This window comes from Gopherus flavomarginatus, chromosome 3 (assembly GCF_025201925.1).
Source record: "Gopherus flavomarginatus isolate rGopFla2 chromosome 3, rGopFla2.mat.asm, whole genome shotgun sequence".
NCBI classification, from domain to species: Eukaryota; Metazoa; Chordata; order Testudines; family Testudinidae; genus Gopherus; species Gopherus flavomarginatus.
Window position 1 is genome coordinate 52,209,254 of NC_066619.1, and position 21,483 is coordinate 52,230,736.

The window sequence follows — 21,483 nt, forward strand, 5'->3', positions numbered from 1 at the left end:
TGTCTGTTAGACTAACAGATAAAAATGATGGTAGCTGTTATAAATCTGTCCACAAGGTCATAAATATTTACTCTCAGTCATAAACGGGTTTTTGAAAAATGGTTTTTTTTATTACTATTACCTAAATCAAAATGATGTGGAAATTGTACTGCTACTTAGGACACTTGAGCACTAGTACTACTATTATTTATATATGAGCAATAACACACACTCCATGATGTTGAAAATCCAGGAATGTGTCACAGCTACTATCTTCTTTTCTAGCTTGTTTGTAACAAATGCCTTTGATAAATAAGTAACATTTATCAAAATGTTAGAAGTCCAAGGATTACTTCAGGATTCTTTAAAAAAATATATTATGGTACTTTTGCATATACATGTTGAGAGATGAATCCTATTTTTAAATATTAGTTTATGTGTGAAGTATTCACTTATAGTAAGATATATGACTTGCCAATGGTGTTGCAGAGCAATAAATATGCTCACAACTTTTTAAAAAAGCAAGTGAAGCTTTAATAACTTCCTAAAATCTTCAGTTTTCTGTGCCAGCCATACCCACCAAGAGCTCAGTCCTGCTCCAATTGAAGTCAATGGGAATTTAACGTCGACTTCAATAGGAACTGAATCAAACTTTTAGTCTGTCATTTTCTTAGTCTAAACAAGGCATTTATATCATGCTCATCACCATAGTAACTGAATGCTTCTAAAATCTATATCATCCAAATCCCAAGACAAAATTTCCATTGAATTCACTAGAAGTTTTGTTTGAGTGAGGGCTGGCCTTATCTGATCTTACAAAAAAATATAGAAAGGGCTGTGAAATCAACTCTCCTCAGTCCCTCCAACTTCAATTATACCTAGAAAGTAAATTAATACTTGTACAGATCTATATATTTATTCTCATTTTATATTTGATTTTCCATCTTTATGAAACATAGTAGAAACCAAGAACTCTAAAGACACATAGGTCAGATTGATTTTAAAATGCATACACATCACGTAGCCTAGTAATTCTGTACAAAATATGAAATAAATAGTTAAATCTCTGTGTTGTTAGTGCAATTGTTTTCTGCCTTTTAAAGATTATTTTAACTGCATTGTGTCATAAAAAAGATCTTATCTAATGCTTTTTTAAGTGGGTCCTTCCACAACTCATTAAATGTTTCTTTCCCTACATGGTACTCACATTTAAGTGGTAAGCATTGTTAAAAGCATTGTTGGTTTTATAGGATTGTCCTTTAAATGATGTATTGACCCTTTTCAGAGCTTGGAGTGGTTTATATTTGAAAATTCAATAGCTATGAGCCTTGACTTTCATTGTGAACTCTATTAAATGTGAATCTTTCTACTTTAGCTTGTTCCTATGATTTTTACTTGTCTGTTGCTAATTTCTGTGTCCAAAGTCTTCTATATGAAACATCATTTATATAGGATTTAGGAACTTCAAGTTCAACTAATAATCTAATTCCAAAAGAAATAACTTCCTTTTTATGTATACCTTTCCGTGGTCTACCCGATGTTAATTAAAATTAAATCAAATATCCCAGTATACACACTAGCATAAAGGCAGTTGGACGTAGTAAATATATATACACTGCTACCTCGATATAACACTAATTTGGATATAATGCGGTAAAGCAGTGCTCGGGGGGCGGGGGGACAGAGCTGCGCACTCCAGTGGATCAAAGCAAGTTCAATATAGTGCGGTTTTACCTATAATGCAGTAAAATGTTTTGGCTGCCGAGGACAGCATTATATCAAGGTAGAGGTGTATATTCTAATCCATACAGTCTACTTTGTAGTTTACTCATTATTAAAGAAGCAGCACCTACTGACTCATAATAGTTATATAGTAGTACATGTAATTTCGACAATTGTCAATTTTTTTTCATAAAATGAATCATTTTAACAGGGAAACTGTCTCATGGACAATCTTTCCCTCCCAGTTGCAATTAGAAATTAGATTTAAATATTGACTTGAGAAAGTCTTTCTGCACATGATTGTAGATATTGTCTGTGTATGTATTTCTGATCTTCTCTTCTTCTTGATACATTCCTTGATCTTTCTATTTTAAAACAACCATTAACTCTGAAGATGTACTTTATATTTTCTTGATGGTTTTAGAAATTGCATTTTCCTCAGAGGATTTCTTGTATTATCACTGCAGCTGAGTTGTGAACTTGACACATAAAGTAAAATGTGTGTTGACATCACTGCTGGGTTACTATTTGTAACAATGGCTGGTGGACCCACAGGAAGCTGAGTTAGATGTTTCACTGCTGATTAGAATGACCTTGGAGTTTACCATTAGACTCTAGATACAGATGTAGTTACGTTTAGTGGGGAGAGCATTTTCTCTCGTCATACTTTGCACCTACCTGAGAAGAATCATTTTGTACCAGCTGACTGCTCAGTGCCCTATCCTGAAGTCCTTCACTCACAACTCCCATCAACTTCACTAAGGCCATATCTACACTACAAAGTTAAGTCAATTTTATGTAAGTCACCATAGAGCCTCCTATTTAAACAAGTCGATCTTGTGTGTCCACACTATGCTAATTGTGTCATCAGAGTGCATCCTCACTAGCAGGGCTTGCATCGACGCATGAAGCACTGCACTGTGGGTAGCTATCCCATAGTGCACATAGCCAAGTGGAATTTTGGGTTGGGCTTGCAGTGCCTTATGGGACCAAAACATTGGTGTGGGTAGTTATGGGAACATGGCATTAGCCTCCCATGATGCACTTACCTCCTTCCCTCCCTGAAACCAATGGCAAACAAACCAAGCCTTTTTCATGCCTTTTTTCATAAGCCTGGGTTACCTGTGTGGACCCCATGGCACGATAAGCATGGGCACCACTCAGCTGTACACTGTTGTGAGCATTACAAACAGCTCGCACCTTATCTTGCAATATTTACACAGCCGATACAGAAGCTGCTGCACGGAACAATGTGATGCCATGCATGCAGCCCTGCTGGAAAACATAGAATGGAGCAATTCACAGTTGCTGGCCACAGTCACACATTACCTTGACACGGTTGAGTGCCGTTTCTGGGCCCGGGAAACAAGCACTGATTGGTAGGACTGCATTGTTATGCAGCTATGGAATGACAAGCATGGCTACAGAACTTTCAAATGAGTAAGGCCACTTTCCAGGAACTGTGTGAAGAGCTTTCCCCAGCCCTGAAGCATAGGAATACTAAAATGAAAGCTGCTCTGACAGTAGAGAAGTGAGTGGCGATAGTGTTGTAGAAGCTTACAACGCCAGACTGCTACCAGTCATTGGGGCATCAATTTGGAGTTGGTAAATCTACTGTGGGATCTGTTGTGATCCAAGTTTTCAGAGCCATTAAGAGACTTCTGCTAAGAAGGGTAGTGACTCTGGGAAACATGCAGGACATAGTGGATGGTTTTGCCATGATGGGGTTCTCTAACTGTGATGGGGCAATAAATGGAATACATATTCCTATCTTGGCAACCGACCATCTTGCCAAAGAGTGCATAAACCAAAAGAGATACATTTCAATGGTGTTGCAAGCGCTAGCGGCAGGGCCAGCTCCAGGGTTTTTGTCGCCCCAAGTGGCAAAAAAAAACCCACAAAAAACTGTGATCGCGATCAGCTCTACTGCTGCCGCTTCAGTCTTCAGCAGCAATTCGGCGGCTGGTCCTTTGCTCCCAGAAGGAGTGAGGGACCCGCCACCAAATTCCTGCCCAAGAGCTGGACTTGCCGCCCCTCTCTGTTGGCCGCCCCAAGCACCTGCGTGCTGGGCTGGTGCCTGGAGCTGGCCCTGGCTAGCGGATCACAGGGGCTGACATCAATGTGGGAAGGTTGGGAAAGGTGCATGAGCATGCATCTTTAGGAACAGAGGTCTGTTCAGAAATCTGCAAGCAGGAACTGTCTTTCCAGACTGCAAAATAACCATTGCTGATGTTGAAATACCAATCGTGATCCTGGGAGACCCAGCCTACCTCTTGCTCCCATGGCTCATGAAGCCGTACACTGGAAGCCTGGACAGCAGTAAGAACCAGTTCAACCATAGGCTGAGCAAGTGCAGAATGCGGTTGTGGAATGTGCCTTTTGGTGTTTAAAAGGTTACTGGTACTGTTTGCTTACTAGGTTAGACCTCAGTGAAAGCAATATCCATAATGTTATTGCTGCCTGCTGCATGCACCATAATATCTGTGAAACAAAGGGAGAAAAGTTTCCGCCAGGGTGGGGGGTTGAGGCAGATTGCCTGATAGCCAATTCTGAGCAGCCACACACCAGGGCAATAAGAAGAGCACATCGAGGGGATCTGCGTCTCCATGAGGCTTTGAAAACCAGTTTCAGCAATGAGCCAGAGTAATATGACACTTATCTGTGTTGTTCCTGACCAAACTGTCCCTCCATTTCATTTTCTCCCGTATAAACTCCTCCACCAACTACCGTGTGTGGAATGAATAAAGAGCCTTTTCTCCTCAATCCATGAAATTTTATTATGCACACAAACACACAGAGAGAGCAAAGAAAAGTAAGATAACTTGCGGCATACGGGCTGATAACATTGTAGAGGGAGAAATAAGGAAAGCTTGCTTACAGATGCACTGGAATAGCAATCAAAGGTGTGGGAATATGTGCCTTCTGGTCCTTGTACCCTCCCCTGGTGTTGAGTGCAAGGAACACTGAACATTCTCACCTCCTACCCCATATGACATTTTGGGGAGGAGGATGTAGATCTGGGCCATGATGGCAGCAGGTTCAGCATAGGCTGCAGAGGGAATCTAGCATCCATCTGCCTTTCTTGAACCTCAGCCAGATGCCTTAACATGTCTGATTGCTTCTTCATAATCCTCAGCATCCCTTCCTGTGTGGCATGCTCTTGTTCCCTGCATGCTCTCCTGTCCTCGCTGTCCATGTCCAGGATCTCAGACAGTGTAATCCTCCATGTTCTGAGCTCCATCTTGTCACTCTCAGAGGTGCATTAGCTCATTGAACATGTCCTCACGATTCTTCTTTTTCTTCCTTCTAATCTGCGAAAGTCTCTGTCCTGGTGTGAAGGATGCTCCGACGGACCAGGTTTCAGCTGTCAGGAATGCAAATCACAAGGGTAGCATTGACAGTGCATGCATTGTTTCTGGTGCAAGGTTAATTTTTTTTTAATTAAAAAACCACCCCTCAGTACACTTCACTGCAAGCCACAAAATAATCGCAACCACTGGCTATTCCAAGAATCGGTTTACTGCTCCAGCCATGGTGAGTAAGGCCATGAGGAATGGGTGAGAGGTCTTGTGCTACTGCTTTTGTGAAGCTGCAATGCTCTGTGCTGCAATTATGCCAACAGAGTTAATACTGAAGTGGTGTGGGAAAGTGTCCTACCATGGTGGATGAAATAAGGCAGCCCTTCCCAGAAACCTTCTGCAAAGGATTGCAGACTACCTCCATGAAACCTTCCTAGACATCTCCATGGAGGATTCACGGGCTATCCTCGTGCACCTAAACAGTCTTTTTTGGAGAGCACCCTCTGCATAGCTGGAGTGACCACCGATACCCACTACACCTAATTTTTTGTTCAGATTAAACATAAAAAATAACAGCATGTTATCCCTACAGTCTGATAGGAAAGGTGTACACACCAGAAGTGCCTTGCCCGGCATCACGCTCCACTGACAATTGGTCCTGTGCAGGGATGGGCTCCAGGGTTAAGAACAGTTCTTGGCTGTTGGGGAGAATGGATCCACTGCTTGCCTGCTTTCCATTCTCCTCCTCCTCCTCTTCTATGTCAGCTTGAGGTTGCTTGGGGTTCCTGGGAGGTATCCACGGAGTGTCTTGGAGTAGTTGTGGGGTCTCCACTAAGAATTGCATGCAGCTCCTCATAAAAGCGGCATGTCTGTGGGGCAGAACCAGAATGACTATTCATCTTCCTTGTCTTCTGGTACGCTTGACAAAGCTCCTTTATTTTCATGCGGGACTGCTGTGTGTGCCTGGTGTAGCCCTTCTCCCCCATGTCCCATGCGATCTTGGCATAGATGTCAGCATTTCTTCTGATGGATGGGAGCTCTTCCTGCACAGACTCTTTTCCCCACACAGCAATAAGATCCACCACCTCCTGTGTACTCCATGTTGGAGCGCGTTTGCGGCCTTGAGTCTCCACGATCAGTTGTGCTGGTGAGCTCTCCAAGCTGATGAAACAGGAAATGAAAATTCCAAAGTTCCCAGGGCTTTAACAGGGGAGTAGCTGTTTCCTGTGTATCTGGCTGATGTGCAGTGGAGTTGAAAATGCTCTCCAGAGCGGTCACAGTGGAGCACCATGGGACATCTCCTGGAGGCCAGTTCATTTAAATTACACAACGCAGCGTCTACACTATCCCCATGTCGACCTGTGGATGTCAAATCAAGCACTAATCCTCTCAAGGAGGTGGAGTAGAGAAGTCGACTTTGCAGCCTACTTATGTTGATGGAAGGGACTTGGTAGTGTAGACACATACATTATTAGATCGACTTAACGCAGCTTATGTCAATCTACGATTGTAATGTAGACCTGGCCTAAGAGTTTGGGTTGGCAAGGAGTGCAGGACTGGATCCTTAGTGTGGCACCTTTGTGGTATAGTTTTGAAAATATAGAAATGATTGTTGTTTTTTTCTGGTCCTACTAAAAATGCCGTCTCTGCCTGTACCTATTGCTCCACTAGCTATTCTGATGTTAATAAGAACACCCCTAAGATTCTGCTTGCTGTGAAGCACATTGTGGGCCAAGTCCTGCTTGCTTTACTCATAGGAGAAGTGCCATCAAAGTTAATGGCTCTTTGTGTATGAATAGGGCTTCATTGTGAAGACAGAAGTCTCCTCAATAAAATTTTAAATAATTCAGTCCTAACAGTGAAAACTAGAGAGCGAGAGAGATGTTTATTGAAAGGGGAAAAAAAGATTTAGTTTTTTAATTTTTGTTTTGTTTTGTCAGAATAGTGAAGGAATAAACTAGACTTTCTGCTCCTTGTGTATTATACATGTAGAAGAACTTTGAAGGTTTGTTTGATAGTACTTGGTCTGAAAATTGTTTTCAGCTGTCACTCATACCCACAGGAGAGGTCTTTTCTAAAGTAGCATTTGAAAAAAGTAAAAGTAATTGACCTAAGGTAAAAAAAAATGCAAAGAATGAACTACAAAGACATCATCCTTAAGTCACCCTATTGTACCCAGGTATTGCAGCTGCTGAAATAATTATGCTATGATGTCTTCTATTTGGAAGCTTTAGAACAATGAATTATCATAAGTATCATGAAAGCTGAATATAGGTTAAACATCGGCTTTGCATTTTATGGCCTTCATCAATTGAAACTGAATCCTTAGCAGTGTGTAATGTTTTGGGTTGTATCAGAATTCTTAATATTTTATTGTATGTTATGCCTGTGTTTTACTCAGCAGCATTTTTAAAACAATGTTTTTGTCCCTTAAAATTTGCAGTACTTCTTTACTGTTGTCTTTGGGCATGAGGGGCAGAAGCCACTGGAGCTCCGTTGTGAGGAAGAAAGTGATGGAGATGAATGGGTAGAAGCTATCCACCAGGCTAGGTATGAAACCAGGCTCTTGATTTATTCTAAACTCCACTTTTTATTCTTAAGAAGATGGTAGAGAATTTTAATCTAAATACACTCTCTCTAAAAAGAACGTAATTTATTTTAGGCATATGTATACTTGCATTCCCCAGGTGAGTTTCACTGGATAGAGTGTTACAGATACAAATTGTTAAAGGCATATGTGTTTTGTATCACAAACAGTCAGTGCTCTAGACAAAATTAGTTTCAGAGAACATGTGCCTAAGCAAAATACTTAGGCATTAATTCATTTTAAATGTAAGAGCTGCTTGGTCAGTAACTTGCAAGTCAGAAATAAGTGTTCTGTAGCCATAGAAAGGAGACAGTGAGTGACTCACAAAATGCCTTCAGATACAAGGGTACAAAAATGAGGAGACTAAACTATATTTATATAATAAATACATTTCAATAAATAAAATGCCAGTCACAAAATTTAATTCCAAAACACTTTCCAGTGTGAAAAAAATGAAAGGCTTGTCACTGTCACTTGACTGCATTATGACTTTCTACCATCCAGTGCCCCTTTCCTCAGAAAGGGCCTGGGTGAGGAAGATGAGGATTACAGTATAATGTGAAAGTCAGCCAACTCAGGTTTTGGGAATTGAGCTGTAGAAATGAAGGCCTTTTGCTGAAATGCCTTTCCTCCAGGTCACTCCCTCATTTCAGCAATCACGGTTAATCTGAACAGCTATGGTAATGCACTGAGAGGGCAGCAGTCTCTGAGTTGCTCAGGATCCAAACCATCTAAATACATAAATGGAAATGGTTTTGCTTTTTCACTAAGAAATGAGCACAAGTTTTAATTTACAATTATTTAATGATGATGTAGAGGGTCCTGGCTCCACTCAAGCCAGGCTTTTTGATGTGTGATGTGGGTAAAGAGGGGTTATGATCCCAGCCCCTCTTTTCCCTTACCTATCCACTTGTGGAGGATATGTGCTTCAAGGGTCCTCTTGAACCCTGAGGAGGAACCTAACGAAATTGAATCAGGGCCTGAGAAGCAGGAATCCAAAGACTGCAAGAGGAACCATTCTTGCAGGAGAAGGAGATGGTGCACCAGAGCCACTGCACACTATATAGGGTAGCACCAAAGAGAAAAGGGAGAGTTGTTCTTAGAAGAGGTGCTTGTTCTGCAGCAACTCAGCACAGTGCACTGAGTCAGGGGAGCTGATCTGGGTAGAAATGAGGGAACTCCTACACATGAGAGGGAACAGACAATCTAGGCCTGCATGGGGTTAAAAAAGGCAAGTTTCCCCCACCGGTCTACAATATAAGGGTCAGAAAACCAATATATTTGGTAGGGGTTAGACTGAGACTGCCAAACTCATTTTCTCTTGTTTTTTAAATTCGGATTTGAACTCTGACCTCCAACTGTGGCCTAAAACACAGGTTTTCACTGTCAATAGGTTTTACATTGACCCATAAAGACAGTGTTGCTCCCATCCCTATCTTGATCTAGCCTGTCCTTCCATCTTAAAAACATTTATCAGGTGTCTTATCAAATCTCTTTATTTGCTGGAGAACTTTTCAGGGATTCAGTAATTTTATTCAGTTCTGTCATTCTGTATCATATTATAAAAGCATAAGATTGCTACTCTTAAAATGTAAAGCTGTTTTTCCAGGAAAGTTACACATTCACTTTTCTTGTATAGGTTTCCAAGTCAGAAGAGTAAAACTAGGTGAAATGCGTGCAGCTTGTTGTATAAATTCTTTGCCTCCCTGTAATTTCACAGTTCAGTACTTTGATATCAGCTTCTTTTTAATGAGGATTTTTTGACATATGAGTTGTTAATTAGTGACACACCAGCACAGAATTGTAACTGACTCCTGCCCTCCACCCCCAGGCTGTCACTGTTAGCCCTTTGGTACACCAGTCCTAAGTGCCTGGTAGTGTGCTGGGTATACCATACACTCAGAGGCAAGCCCTGTAAGTGCTCCAAGCTTTAGGCCCCTCAAACTCTAGACCTTGGTGGGTCCCCCATAACACTGAATATGAGAGTAATAAAAGATGTATTACTATGGTTGCCTGGAATAAACATTACACTTTTCCTAGGTATGATGGCTCCAAGCCACATAAAAAGTTGATAAACACAAGTCCCAGTTCAACCACAAGAATGATTCAGTCCCAGAGTATGAAGGTGGGGCTCCTCTCGTTTAGTGCAAGGATACTCGCTCAAGGCCACTCCTTTCCAGAGACAATCACACACTGACCTGCAAATCCCTTGGCCACAGTCCTGTCCTTTTATGAGGCACCTTTGGTCTCATTCAGGCCCATTGCCCCACTGTTTGCAGGCCACTCTTGAATGTCCACTAGCTGCAGCTACCACTGGCCCCGTTGCCAACCACCAGTTGTGTCCCAGCCCAGTTCTCAACCCTTCAGTCCCAGCTCCTAAACTGCCTGACCTCCTGCTCCTGCTTCAACACATTGACATCACTTTCTTTTTAATGAGGACTTTTGGATATATAGGTTGTTAATCAATGGCACATCAGCACAGTGTAAGTATCAGATAACTTGCTCCCTTCAGCCTCCTGTTCCTGCTTGCCTCCAGCTCCCTCCTGACCTTTGATTTTACTTCTCTTCCCAGTGCTGGAAGTATTATGGAGCAATCTGTTGGCTGGGAGTAACGTAGTGCTTAGTAAACAGCCAGCATAGCTATAGAAATCACCTTGCTAAATAAACTTTGAAGACCTGACAACTTTATTACACGTTGGGGATGGGAAGGAAGCAGATAGAAATATCAAAAGACAAACGAGACATGTGAGATCATCTAAAAAAATCCTTATGATTTTTGGAGGTCTGACTCATGCCTTTTGACGTGGGCAATACCAAAGTAGTTTGGAACCAAACCCAGCAGGTTCTTTTTGCTAGGGATTCAGATACATTAGATTTACTTGGAGTTTCATGTTTGCACATGGAACTTCAGAATAAATCATGAACCTCCTTTACTCTACCCCTTTTTAGTTTCTCCCTCTTTTCACAGAACTTAGGACTCAGCTTTAATTTAGAAGGGCTTCTTGGAAAGAAGAGGGAGGGAGGATTGTTCCAGGGGCCTAAAACTTTTCTTTCACTGATCACTTAATGAGGGGAAAGGGAGAAAAGCCTGTTCATACTCCACTGGGAGTATGTTTTTGGAGAAACCAGATGGCGAGTCCCCATAGCTTTAATTTTGATGGTGAAGGAAATGTTGCCTAGTTTGGGAATTGGTGCCATCATTTCTTACAACCCTAGCCAGTAAATAGGAGAAGCATAATAAATACACTTCAAAGAAGCAAACAATTTTCAGTCCTTTTTCACAGGCTATCTAGCTAAGTCCTTGTTCCATAATGGAGCATGTCTTACAGGAGGGTAGTGGAAGTCTAGACTGACATATAGCTCACTGTGGGATTTTGATAATTATTCATGCAAGATGAAGTTTTTCTAGGCATTCCTCTAAAGGAGGGAAAGTTAGCAGATAAACAAAATAAAAATAAAAAAAAAATCACATTTTATAATCCAGCTCTGTAATTTCACAGAATATCAGGGTTGGAAGGGACCTCAGGAGTCATCTAGTCCAACCCCCTGCTCAAAGCAGGACCAATCCCCAGACAGGTTTTTGTCCCAGATCCCTCAATGGCCCCCTCAAGGATTGAACTCACAACCCAGGCTGATGTTCAAATCACTGAGAATTTATATGGATTGTGACCATAGCAGCTGTGAACAGTGTTGCTTTGCTCTGCCATTTAACATAACTTTGAGCCGATGAGAAATTTAATTTAATTTAATTCTTAATTGAGCAAATTCAACAGTAAAACTTTATGAAAGGGGAAAAAATAGAAAATAGAGGCTTTTTACTTATCCCCCTATGTTTGAGTGCCCTAAAGCTATTCTTTCCATTGTTCAGGTTAATCCTCTTTGTTTCCTTACATATAACATAAACACAGTTGCCATTAAACATGGGAGGAGAAAAAAGGATCAGGGCTTAATTTTCTTCTCACTTACATGAGCTTTTTATCAATGTAATTCCTTCTGATTCACATAATTGTAAGGGAGAGAGAATTGGGGTCTTAGTTATTGCTTCTATTTCAGACACTTTTAACTGCCACAGATGCCTTTTGACACTTGAGAAGTTAAGACTGAGTACTCTAGGGTCTGCAAAATAAATTATTGAAAACTGAAAAATAGGTACACTAATACAGATTATTTTTAATGGCTGTATCTCATTTCAACTATTGTTCATTCCACTAATAATATATAGGATGTTTCCTGATTGATTTCCCCAGGAATACAATATGATGATCCATATATTGTGATATTAATTATTGAAAAAAGCCCAGAGCTGTTTGCATGGGTGGCTATTGTTATACTATTATGATGATGATTACAATAATTAAATGATAAAAATAAGGGAAGTTTCAACATTTTAAATCCTTTTCATAATGTATTAAGAGAAAAAAATCTTGTTTTTATGATGGCTTTGGGAACGCCCTCCAATTAATTTAAATCTGAGCTTTTTTCCAGGTCAGCAGTTTAATTTAATAGCCATATTCTGTGTTGGTGCCCTCCAGTACATGACTCCACTAATTTTTATTGAATGGACAATTAATAAATATATAAAAAGAGTAAAGTCAGAGAATATGCATATTTAAAATTTTTCTTTTTATATCAAGTCCCAAAATAAACTAAGAAAAAGTATTCATTATTAAATGATTGTTGCAAAATAAGAGAAGTTTAAACATTAGAAGACATTTAGTCAAAATGACTTGGTACTGCCCTTTCTATCCCACGCCCTTTGCAGACATAAGTGGAAGGAATTCAGTGCTCAGCGTTTTGAGTGAGAGTTCATAGAAATAAATCACAATCAAGTAGAACAACACATATTAAAGATTTAGTGCTCACTCGTTCAAGATTTTGTGCAGTCTGGCTATGATCTGGCAAAATACTTAAGCAAGTGCTTTACTTTAAGCACCAGTGCTCTCATTGACTTCAGTGAAAGCCAAGTGCATATGCAGTGTTTGTTTCTACCATATGGAACTTATGTTGGCAAAGCCATATAGAGCCTATACCAAGAGAAGGAGATTTCTGTCGGTGCAGGACTACCATCCTCCCTCTCTGATGAGGCTAACAGAAACCTGCAGTAATGATGATACATACACCTTGTGTAAAAATACAGAATGTTAAAATATAATTACACATTAGAGATTTGGCTGCTTTATGATTAAACTATGAATTATATATTAAGCAAAAGAAACACAATGTTGTAAGGTTCTTTTACTCATCACATAAATTAGGTTTAGTCTATCAATATTATGTAAGAAGATATGGAAGTCAGCATTTGGCTTGTTTACTAATTAATATTTTTCTCCCTAGTTACTCAGACATTCTGATTGAGAGAGAGGTCTTAATGCAGAAGTACATTCATCTAGTTCAAATTGTAGAGACAGAAAAGATTGCAGCCAATCAGCTTCGACATCAACTTGAAGATCAAGACACAGAAATTGAAAGACTAAAATCTGAGGTATTTGCATGCAATCACATTACTAAAGTGTCAATGATTTAGTATATTTTAATTACTTTGTTACCTCTATTGCATAATGTCCCCATTCTTGCAATCTTTGTGGACCTAGAATAGGTCAGTAAGGAAAATACTCAATAGTCCCGTTAAAAACACTAGGTCAGAACTTTCCTTTTAAAATAAATTACTCAGTGATTATTTAGTTTATTCAGTTGCCTTATTGGCAGAGTATTTTAAAAGACCCATCACTTTGTGATTTGGATTCTGCTATTCATATTATTTACTGTGTCTTAACAGAATGCAGTTGAAAAGCATTTGTTTGGTCCTCAACACATTTTTCTCTGGCTTAATTTTTTTGTGATTCAGTATTGTAATCTATACCAGTGTTGTCCGTTCATATAAAATAATGCTTGATTGGATAAGGGATTTTCATAGATTCTAAGGTCAGAAGGGACAATTGTGATCATCTAGTTTAACCTCTTGTATAACACAGGTCAGAGAATTTCCCAAAAATAATTCCAAGTGCATATCTTTTAGAAAAACATTCAATCTTCATTAAAAAATTGTTAGTGATGGAGAATCCGTTGTTGCCACTGGTTAATTACTCTCACCATTAAAAATTTACACCTTATCTCTTGAGGTGGTAGAGTCTGGAAGAAGCACTGAGTCTCTGGAGGAGGAAGCACCTCCTCATGCTATTTATGTTTCCTCTGGCTGGAGCAGGAGCATCACTGTTTGTTTCTAGAGAGAGCTGTGTCCAGGCCTCCTCACCCAGAAGGATCTTTGTAATGTTGTACCCATGTAAGAAGCCCCCAGAAGATCCTTCAAAGAGAATGAAGTGCTACATATTAGATACCATAACTGAACATTTCTAAAATCTTGAAGAAAAGATTAATGGTATTGGAGTACAGAGACTAACAAATTTATTTCAGCATGAGCTTTCGTGAGCTACAACTCACTTCTTCGGATGCATAGAATGGAACACACAGACAGGAGATATTTATATATACAGAGAACATGAAAAGGTGGAAGTATGCATACCAACAGGAAGAGTCTAATCAATTGAGATGAGCTATCATCAGCAGGAGAAAAAAAACCTTTTGAAGTGTTAATTAAGATGACCCATAGAAGGTGTGAGGAGAACTTAACATAGGGAAATAGATTCAATTAGTGTAATGACCCAACAATTCCCAGTCTCTGTTTAAGTCTGAGTTAGTTGTATCTAATTTGCATATTAATTCAAGTTCAGCAGTCTCTCTTTGGAGTCTGTTTTTGAAGTTTTTTTGTTGCAAAATTGCCACCTTCACGTCTGTCACTGAGTGGTTAGAGAGGTTGACGTGTTCTCTCACTGGTTTTTGAATGTTATGATTCCTGATGTCAGATTTGTGTCCATTTATTCTTTTGCGTAGAGACTGTCCGGGCAGTACATGTACATGGCAGAGGGGCATTGCTGGCACATGATGGCATATTTCACGTTGGTAGATGTGCAGGTGAACGATAGCTCATCTCAATTGATTAGACTCTTCCTGTTGGTATGCATACTTCCACCTTTTCATGTTCTCTGTATGTATAAATATCTCCTGTCTGTGTGTTCCATTCTATGCATCCGAAGAAGTGAGCTGTAGCTCACGAAAGCTCATGCTGAAATAAATTTGTTAGTCTCTAGGGTGCCACAAGTACTCCTGTTCTTTTTGCGGGTACAGACTAACTTGGCTGCTACTCTGAAACCTGTCATTAATGGTATTGTTGTTTTGTCAGATTGTAGCTCTCAATAAAACTAAGGAACGAATGCGACCTTATCAAGGCAACCAGGAAGATGAGGATCCAGATATAAAAAAAATTAAAAAGGTAAACTGTCATGTACCCTGCTTGGAGGGAGAAAATGGAGATAAATGCACCTGTACATGTTTTACTAAACAATTATTTTTGCTTTCATTGATTGTTTCCTAGTTTACTATACTCAAGTGTAAAGCTGTTCATTTCACACTCTCTGTATCTAAACCAGTTAAGTTACAGCAGCTTTTAACATTTCCATTGTATGAAAACAGAATATTAGTTACATATTACTTAGCAGGGTAATCTTTACTTGCTATGTACATGATCATTTTTGTCACAAACTAGTTACATAGATCTAATATTGTCATGACTTCAGAGCGGTTAGGAACATTTGGACTCAAGCAATAGGCTATCTCCATGCTGGTGAAGAAATATGTGACTACTTTCCACCATTTGTGCAGTTTTTACAGAACATGATTCTGAAGAGTGTTGTTTGGTGGCAAAAACAGAGTTCAGCTTATATCTCATTACTGCAAATAATGCACCACTTTTGGAAATTCAGAAAACAGTTTGATATTAGTTTTCAGCTTGATCTTTTCGGTTGTAATATCTTCAGGACGCTGTAGACCAACATTCAAAAGGGCCTCAATCCAGTCTTTATTTGGACCTTGTAAACTTAGCATATGCAACAAGTGCATGAGGAGTTTTTAGTATCATTTCCTATGCATGCAGGTAACTGTGCTCCAGAAATGTGCCTTTGGGGGTTGCAAATGCAAAATTTTACAGACATACACACAAATTTTGAAATTTTGACTCATGCACTTACCACATCCATTAATTATACATCCTTTGTGTTATGACCACATTCTTGGGTTTTCACTCAGCCTTTCTGGATGTGGTGGTCCAGGGTTTATTTTTGGGTTTATTTTTAAACTCATTTCTTGAAAGTAACATGTTCCCATATGAGGTTTTAGATTTCTCTTGGAAAAGATGTAACTGCATATTGGGGTCAGGACAGGAACAGACTCTAGAATCTAAATATGTCCTTTAAGATGACCAGAATTAGATCTTCTTTCACTAAATCAAATCCACTTTTATCTTGGCTTTCTGCTGCATTCTGTGGAGATTTTCATGTCTCAGAGATGCTTTTTAAGAGTGACAAAAGCCTGCCTTTTTCTCTGGTAGTAGTGTAGTCAGGGTTGGTCTGTGGTAGTCGGCAACAGGTATTTATATAGCTTCATCTAGAAATGTATGTGCTATGCATACAAATAAGAAAACAATGCAACTTTATTGGCATTACTTCAGTGTCACCAAGATCAAAAACTGCCCCAGGTTCCCTTGCATGAGAAGTTTACAGTGCAAGTTAGGCAAACAACAAGATGAGAACTGACCAAAGAGAGACTGAAACAACATAAAACCAGGGGAAAGAGAAGAATGTATTGATAGGAATAACATATACAAGGATATGGCACCTGAGCTTTTGTTAAAATCTACGAGTATATATCTGTGATACTTGTCTAATTTCTAATAGCAAATTTTACTGAACAACTATAGTATTTGCTCTGATAAATGGATATCTTTAAAATGTACATGCATGGCAATTATAGAACAGTAAATCATTAGAGAATGTGATGCCTTGGCAATTAACAAGGGAGTCTGCACAGCATATCCATATATTTTGAATGAAGATATATGTGACACAAACAGCTCTTGCCATGATGGAAAACTGGCTTAATTTCTTTGTTTGTTGTTAACTTTTTGAAAGTGCTTCTCATTACTCTTCTTGTTCTTCTGTATTTGATCAATTTTAGGTTCAGAGCTTTATGCGAGGCTGGTTGTGCAGAAGAAAATGGAAGACAATTGTCCAAGATTATATTTGTTCTCCGCATGCAGAAAGCATGAGAAAGAGAAACCAAATAGTTTTTAACATGGTCGAGGCTGAATCTGAATATGTGCATCATCTTTACGTTCTTGTAAACTGTTTTCTCAGGCCTTTAAGAATGGCTGCAAGTTCAAAGAAACCACCTATTAGTCATGATGATGTTAGTAGCATTTTCCTCAACAGGTATTTGATTTTTGTCTACTTCATCACATTGTGCTTCAATTTTACAGTAGTAAAGTTGGTGAATAACATTTTGTCCTGACTTTTATCTTATTCAACCTCACTGAAGTAAATCATGTTTCCTGGGGTGTAAGTCAGAGCATGATCTCTCCCCCTGTTTTAAATTATACCTTTTGACCTCTCTGCAGCTACGCATTCTACTTTTTCCTCTGCTGGAGGAGGAAAGTATAACTGTCTCTTCATGATGCACTAGGGAAGAAACTTCTCTCTCCTTTCCTTCTTTTTCTCAAGAAAGCAAGGCAAAGCTTAGTGCATTCACGTGGTCCTGATAGATCCTAGGGATGGGCATGCTGAATTTTGTTCTTTTTTCTTTTTCCTGCCTAAAGAACTTCCTCCTCACTTGCCTGTCTCTCCAGATCAGCTTTCCCTACAAGGAAGAATGATTCTTTGCACCAGGCAGCTTGATACTATAGCACCCAGATACTATGGTGACAAACAAGTGCATAAAAAATGGACAGATAGTCAAAATGAATGAGGAGTGGGTGTATGCCTCTCATAGATGCAATCTTGGTGTCTTGTAAGGCATTTATTAGAGTGCATGAAAATGGCTATGATCAGTGAGCAATTCCAAGTTTGAAACAGTTGAGGCAGTACTGCATAGTACTCCAACTATTGGTTAGTTAGTAACCTAGCTTTCTGACTTTTAATTCTGAGAACCAAGTGCTGTTCTGGGACCTTTGAAACATGCACAGGCCATACTACTTGATCTTTCATGCTGATTTCCTTGTTCTGAATGGTTCCTCCCTCATGTCTGCAAGTCAAACAGCTAAATTCAGAGGAGGAAATCTTAATTATGAGCAGTTTTTTTAATGTGCCCCACAAGGTTTCCTTTCAAGACCAAAATGCATTATCATATAAATAGCTCTAGTGAGTTATATTGTCATTGACCTCATAAGATGGACAGTTTTAAAGCTCACACTGAAGAAAAAAGCAATACGGTACGCTGGCACATGTAGATTTAAAAAACAACAATAAAGCTCAATATGGCTTTCTATGTCTTACTGCTGTGTTTAAGTTAACATAATGCATTGTACAAAATATTCCTTCAGCTGGTACACCTGCTCAATAAAGTATGTGGAATTTGTTTTTTAATAAACAATTTTGATAAAATAGCTGAATATTTGGAATACATATCTCTCTAATCTGCTATAGGTATTTTTATAATGATGTAGAACAGTACCTAAAAAAAGTTGAATTTTTAGTTATTAAATACTAAAAATAGATGCAATATATTGATATAGAAATGTTGATTTCCATAATATTGTGACGGCACTAGTGCAAAAGTACTAATTGGAAAGGATTTTTTTCAGTGAACTATTAGCTAGAAAATAAGGTTTGAATTTTTTATTCTTTCAATACTTCTTTTTCAGTGAAACTATAATGTTTCTTCATGAAATATTTCATCAAGGATTAAAAGCAAGAATAGCTAATTGGCCTACTTTAATTTTAGGTAAGTTACTATTATTTGTATTCAGACAATGAGATTTTCATGGCACTTTTCACCATTAGGTGACTTTTAAAAAATTTAATTGTCTCTTTTATGTACTATACATTTACAGAACTAACTCTATACATATAATTGTATATGATTATTATGGATTGAGGAAAATTGTGGATGTCAATTTGTTAGTATTTTTTGTGGGGAATAGCAAGGCCCTTCAGAAGTATGAGGGCTCCTTTTGAGGTCAGCCTTTGGGAGGACTCTCTTGGATTAGCCTCTACCCAAAGATTAGTCTCGACATAGTCCCTGAACTTTCCATTATCATTTTGTGGCTACTAAATAGTCAAAATGGTGATGCTTTGTCAGGTGAGGGGACCAAAGTTTGTATGACTTTATGAATATAATGGGAATAGAGCTGATCATAGTAATGCCGCTTTTGTAGAACCAACAGAAATTTTTGTGTAAGAGATGGATAACCAGAAAAAAGAGTTGTCTTGATTTTTTTTTCTAGCTGACTTATTTGATATTTTGCTGCCAATGCTGAACATTTATCAAGAATTTGTTCGGAATCATCAGTACAGTCTACAAGTACTGGCAAACTGTAAGCAAAACAGAGATTTTGACAAACTCTTGAAGCAATATGAAGCTAACCCAGCATGTGAGGGGAGAATGCTGGAAACATTCCTTACTTACCCTATGTTTCAGGTAGTCTCTACATTTTTGTGATTGTACATTTATAAAATTCATTTGCATCATTTATTGTTGCAAAAATTAAGTTCTGTTGAAGGTAACTAATTGCTTAATAAAAATACTTGCATGAAAATTAATTTAGTCATTTGTTTATCATATTATTATTCTGATATTGTTTGCACATGGAGTGATAGTTTTAAAAAAGCATGAAGAGGTCTGTGGGGAGCCACACACCAGCTGGTGCAAGTTAGAGCAGCCGCAAGGCTGCTGTAATTCGAGCTAGTGCTGGGACCAGGCAGATAATCAAGGAGCAGCAGTTATTAACTCCCTGACAGGACCACCTGCTCTTCAGTGATCAACTTCTGCTAAGTGTGGTGAAGCATCTATCCCAAACAACTTTAAAAAGTGTATTGTACTTCTGCTAACATGTCTTGATCTGATTGGATGAATTATTTTCATCTGTTTGCAAGGTTCTATAAACCACCAGTCTGGTTGTTTTACAGCAATTGCATTTGGCATAGTTTTTATAGTTTTTCAAAAGAAAGTGTTGCTGATATAAAAATACTGACATTTGTGTAATCATGCTAGTTAATAGCCACATCTGCCCAAAGGATTTACTTCTGTTTGCACCTGTAGCATTCTCATTTGCCTTTGCTGAGCTCTCATTTTTAAAGTTGTAAATTCATTCTGCTGAATTGACTAAAACAGCTGGTGATCCATAAAGGGGATGTTATCTTAATTATTGATTGCTTTATTATTATATAATATGCAGATTTGCAGCCTCTCTGATTATGAATTTTAGACGTATGGAATGTGAAAGGAAGGCATGCTCTATTGCCTAAGGCCTACATTTCCAAAAGTGACTAGGGATTTTGGGAGCCTCAGTTTCTGAAACACTTTAAATTAGTCTGATTTTCAGCTGCCACTCTCCAGCCACCCATCTCTGAAGGCAGCGCTGCCGCCAGCAGCAGTGCATGGTATTGCCACCCTCCCTTCTGCCAGTGGAGGTGGGTCTAAACTAGCCCCAGGAGAGTCCCATGCTGGGGAAAAGGAAGTCCTATCCCTCTACAGCCTGGTTGGGACTAGCAGCTGGAGCCTGGCACACAATAGGAGCCCCCAGCCAGGGCACCTCCAGCCCTGCTCCTCCCTAGTGCTCGGGGGCTAAAGGGGCTTTGGGCTGTCTGTGTGTGTGTGTGGAGGGGATGACCACAGATCCGCCCTCCCCCAGACCAACCCCGCATCTTAGACGGTTGCTCACATGTAAGGCTGGCCTTGCCTTCCCCCCAAAAGTGACAACTCCCCCATACCATGCCATCCTCACTTCTGTGCTGGTGCTGGTGATGATGCGGCCTTCAGTGGTGGGTGCCTCGCCAGCAGCCACTGCTCTCCAGCTGCCCAGCTCAAGTAGCACAGAAGTAAGGGTGGCAATACTGTGACCCCCCCCACAATAGCTAGATTTCCCAGGGGAGACCAGATTTCAGTCTGTGATGTGTTTTTCATGGCCGTGAATATGGTAGGGTCCTAAACATGATAAATAGAATTGGTGACCTCAGAAAACTGTAATTTGTTCAAATGGAAAAAATCATACCCAACATAAGAAATCTATACTAGAATATATATATAAAGGCACTTGTATTATTGGAAATTAATATAAAAAATAGACTGACCTATTTGTGATTTTTTTTGAGGATTTTTCCTATACTTAGCATTCCATCTTGAATTGGTAGAGAACTTTAAGATTCTAACTGAGCAGGGACATGGATATTGTCAGTGGGTTGACTAATCTGGTAGAATTTCAGAGATCAATTGGCATTATTGTTTGTCGTAAAAAATGCTGATACAATATTTAATTTGTTTAAGATTCCTAGATATATTATAACTCTTCATGAACTTCTGGCTCACACACCCCATGAACACGTGGAAAGAAAGAGCCTTGAATTTGCTAAATCTAAACTAGAAGAACTTTCAAGGTAAGATTTTGTTCCATATATATACTAAGCTTGGAAGGAAAGCACTGAAATAAAGAAACAATTAATTATTTTCTCCTTTTAAATTTTTTTAAATTATAATTTTGGCTTTTTTTTGCCAAAGCAAAGCCAAGATTTTTGCTGGATTTTTTTTCCCCTGTAACTTAAAAAAAAATAAAAAAATTCCATATTTAACAAAAATCAAAATTTCATAATTAATAATAACAGAAGTGATCAGGGTCTTGCAAACTTCTCAGTTCTAAATTTGTGTACATTTTTATAAATATTAATGAAAATACCAATTTTGCCACGTGCTTTTATGTGATGGCAGCTAAAAAGGTCCATGTATCCCAAATATTTTAGATACACTGCTTGTATATATTTTCAGAATTACTGCTACCTTGAGATCTTTGCAAAGTGA

General features: G+C 39.0%; 1 protein-coding gene across 2 annotated transcripts in view; it reads left to right on the top strand.

Annotated features, from left to right (window-relative positions):
* RASGRF2 (Ras protein specific guanine nucleotide releasing factor 2) overlaps window positions 1-21,483 on the top strand; it is a 209,708-nt gene that overhangs the window by 54,931 nt on the left and 133,294 nt on the right. For both annotated transcript variants that reach the window (XM_050946114.1, XM_050946115.1), the window contains exons 2-8: window positions 7,444-7,550; window positions 12,922-13,069; window positions 14,825-14,914; window positions 16,654-16,907; window positions 18,335-18,414; window positions 18,917-19,110; window positions 20,956-21,065. In XM_050946114.1, coding sequence (XP_050802071.1) covers window positions 7,444-7,550; window positions 12,922-13,069; window positions 14,825-14,914; window positions 16,654-16,907; window positions 18,335-18,414; window positions 18,917-19,110; window positions 20,956-21,065 — 983 coding nt within the window. The remainder of the gene's footprint in view (window positions 1-7,443; window positions 7,551-12,921; window positions 13,070-14,824; window positions 14,915-16,653; window positions 16,908-18,334; window positions 18,415-18,916; window positions 19,111-20,955; window positions 21,066-21,483) is intronic.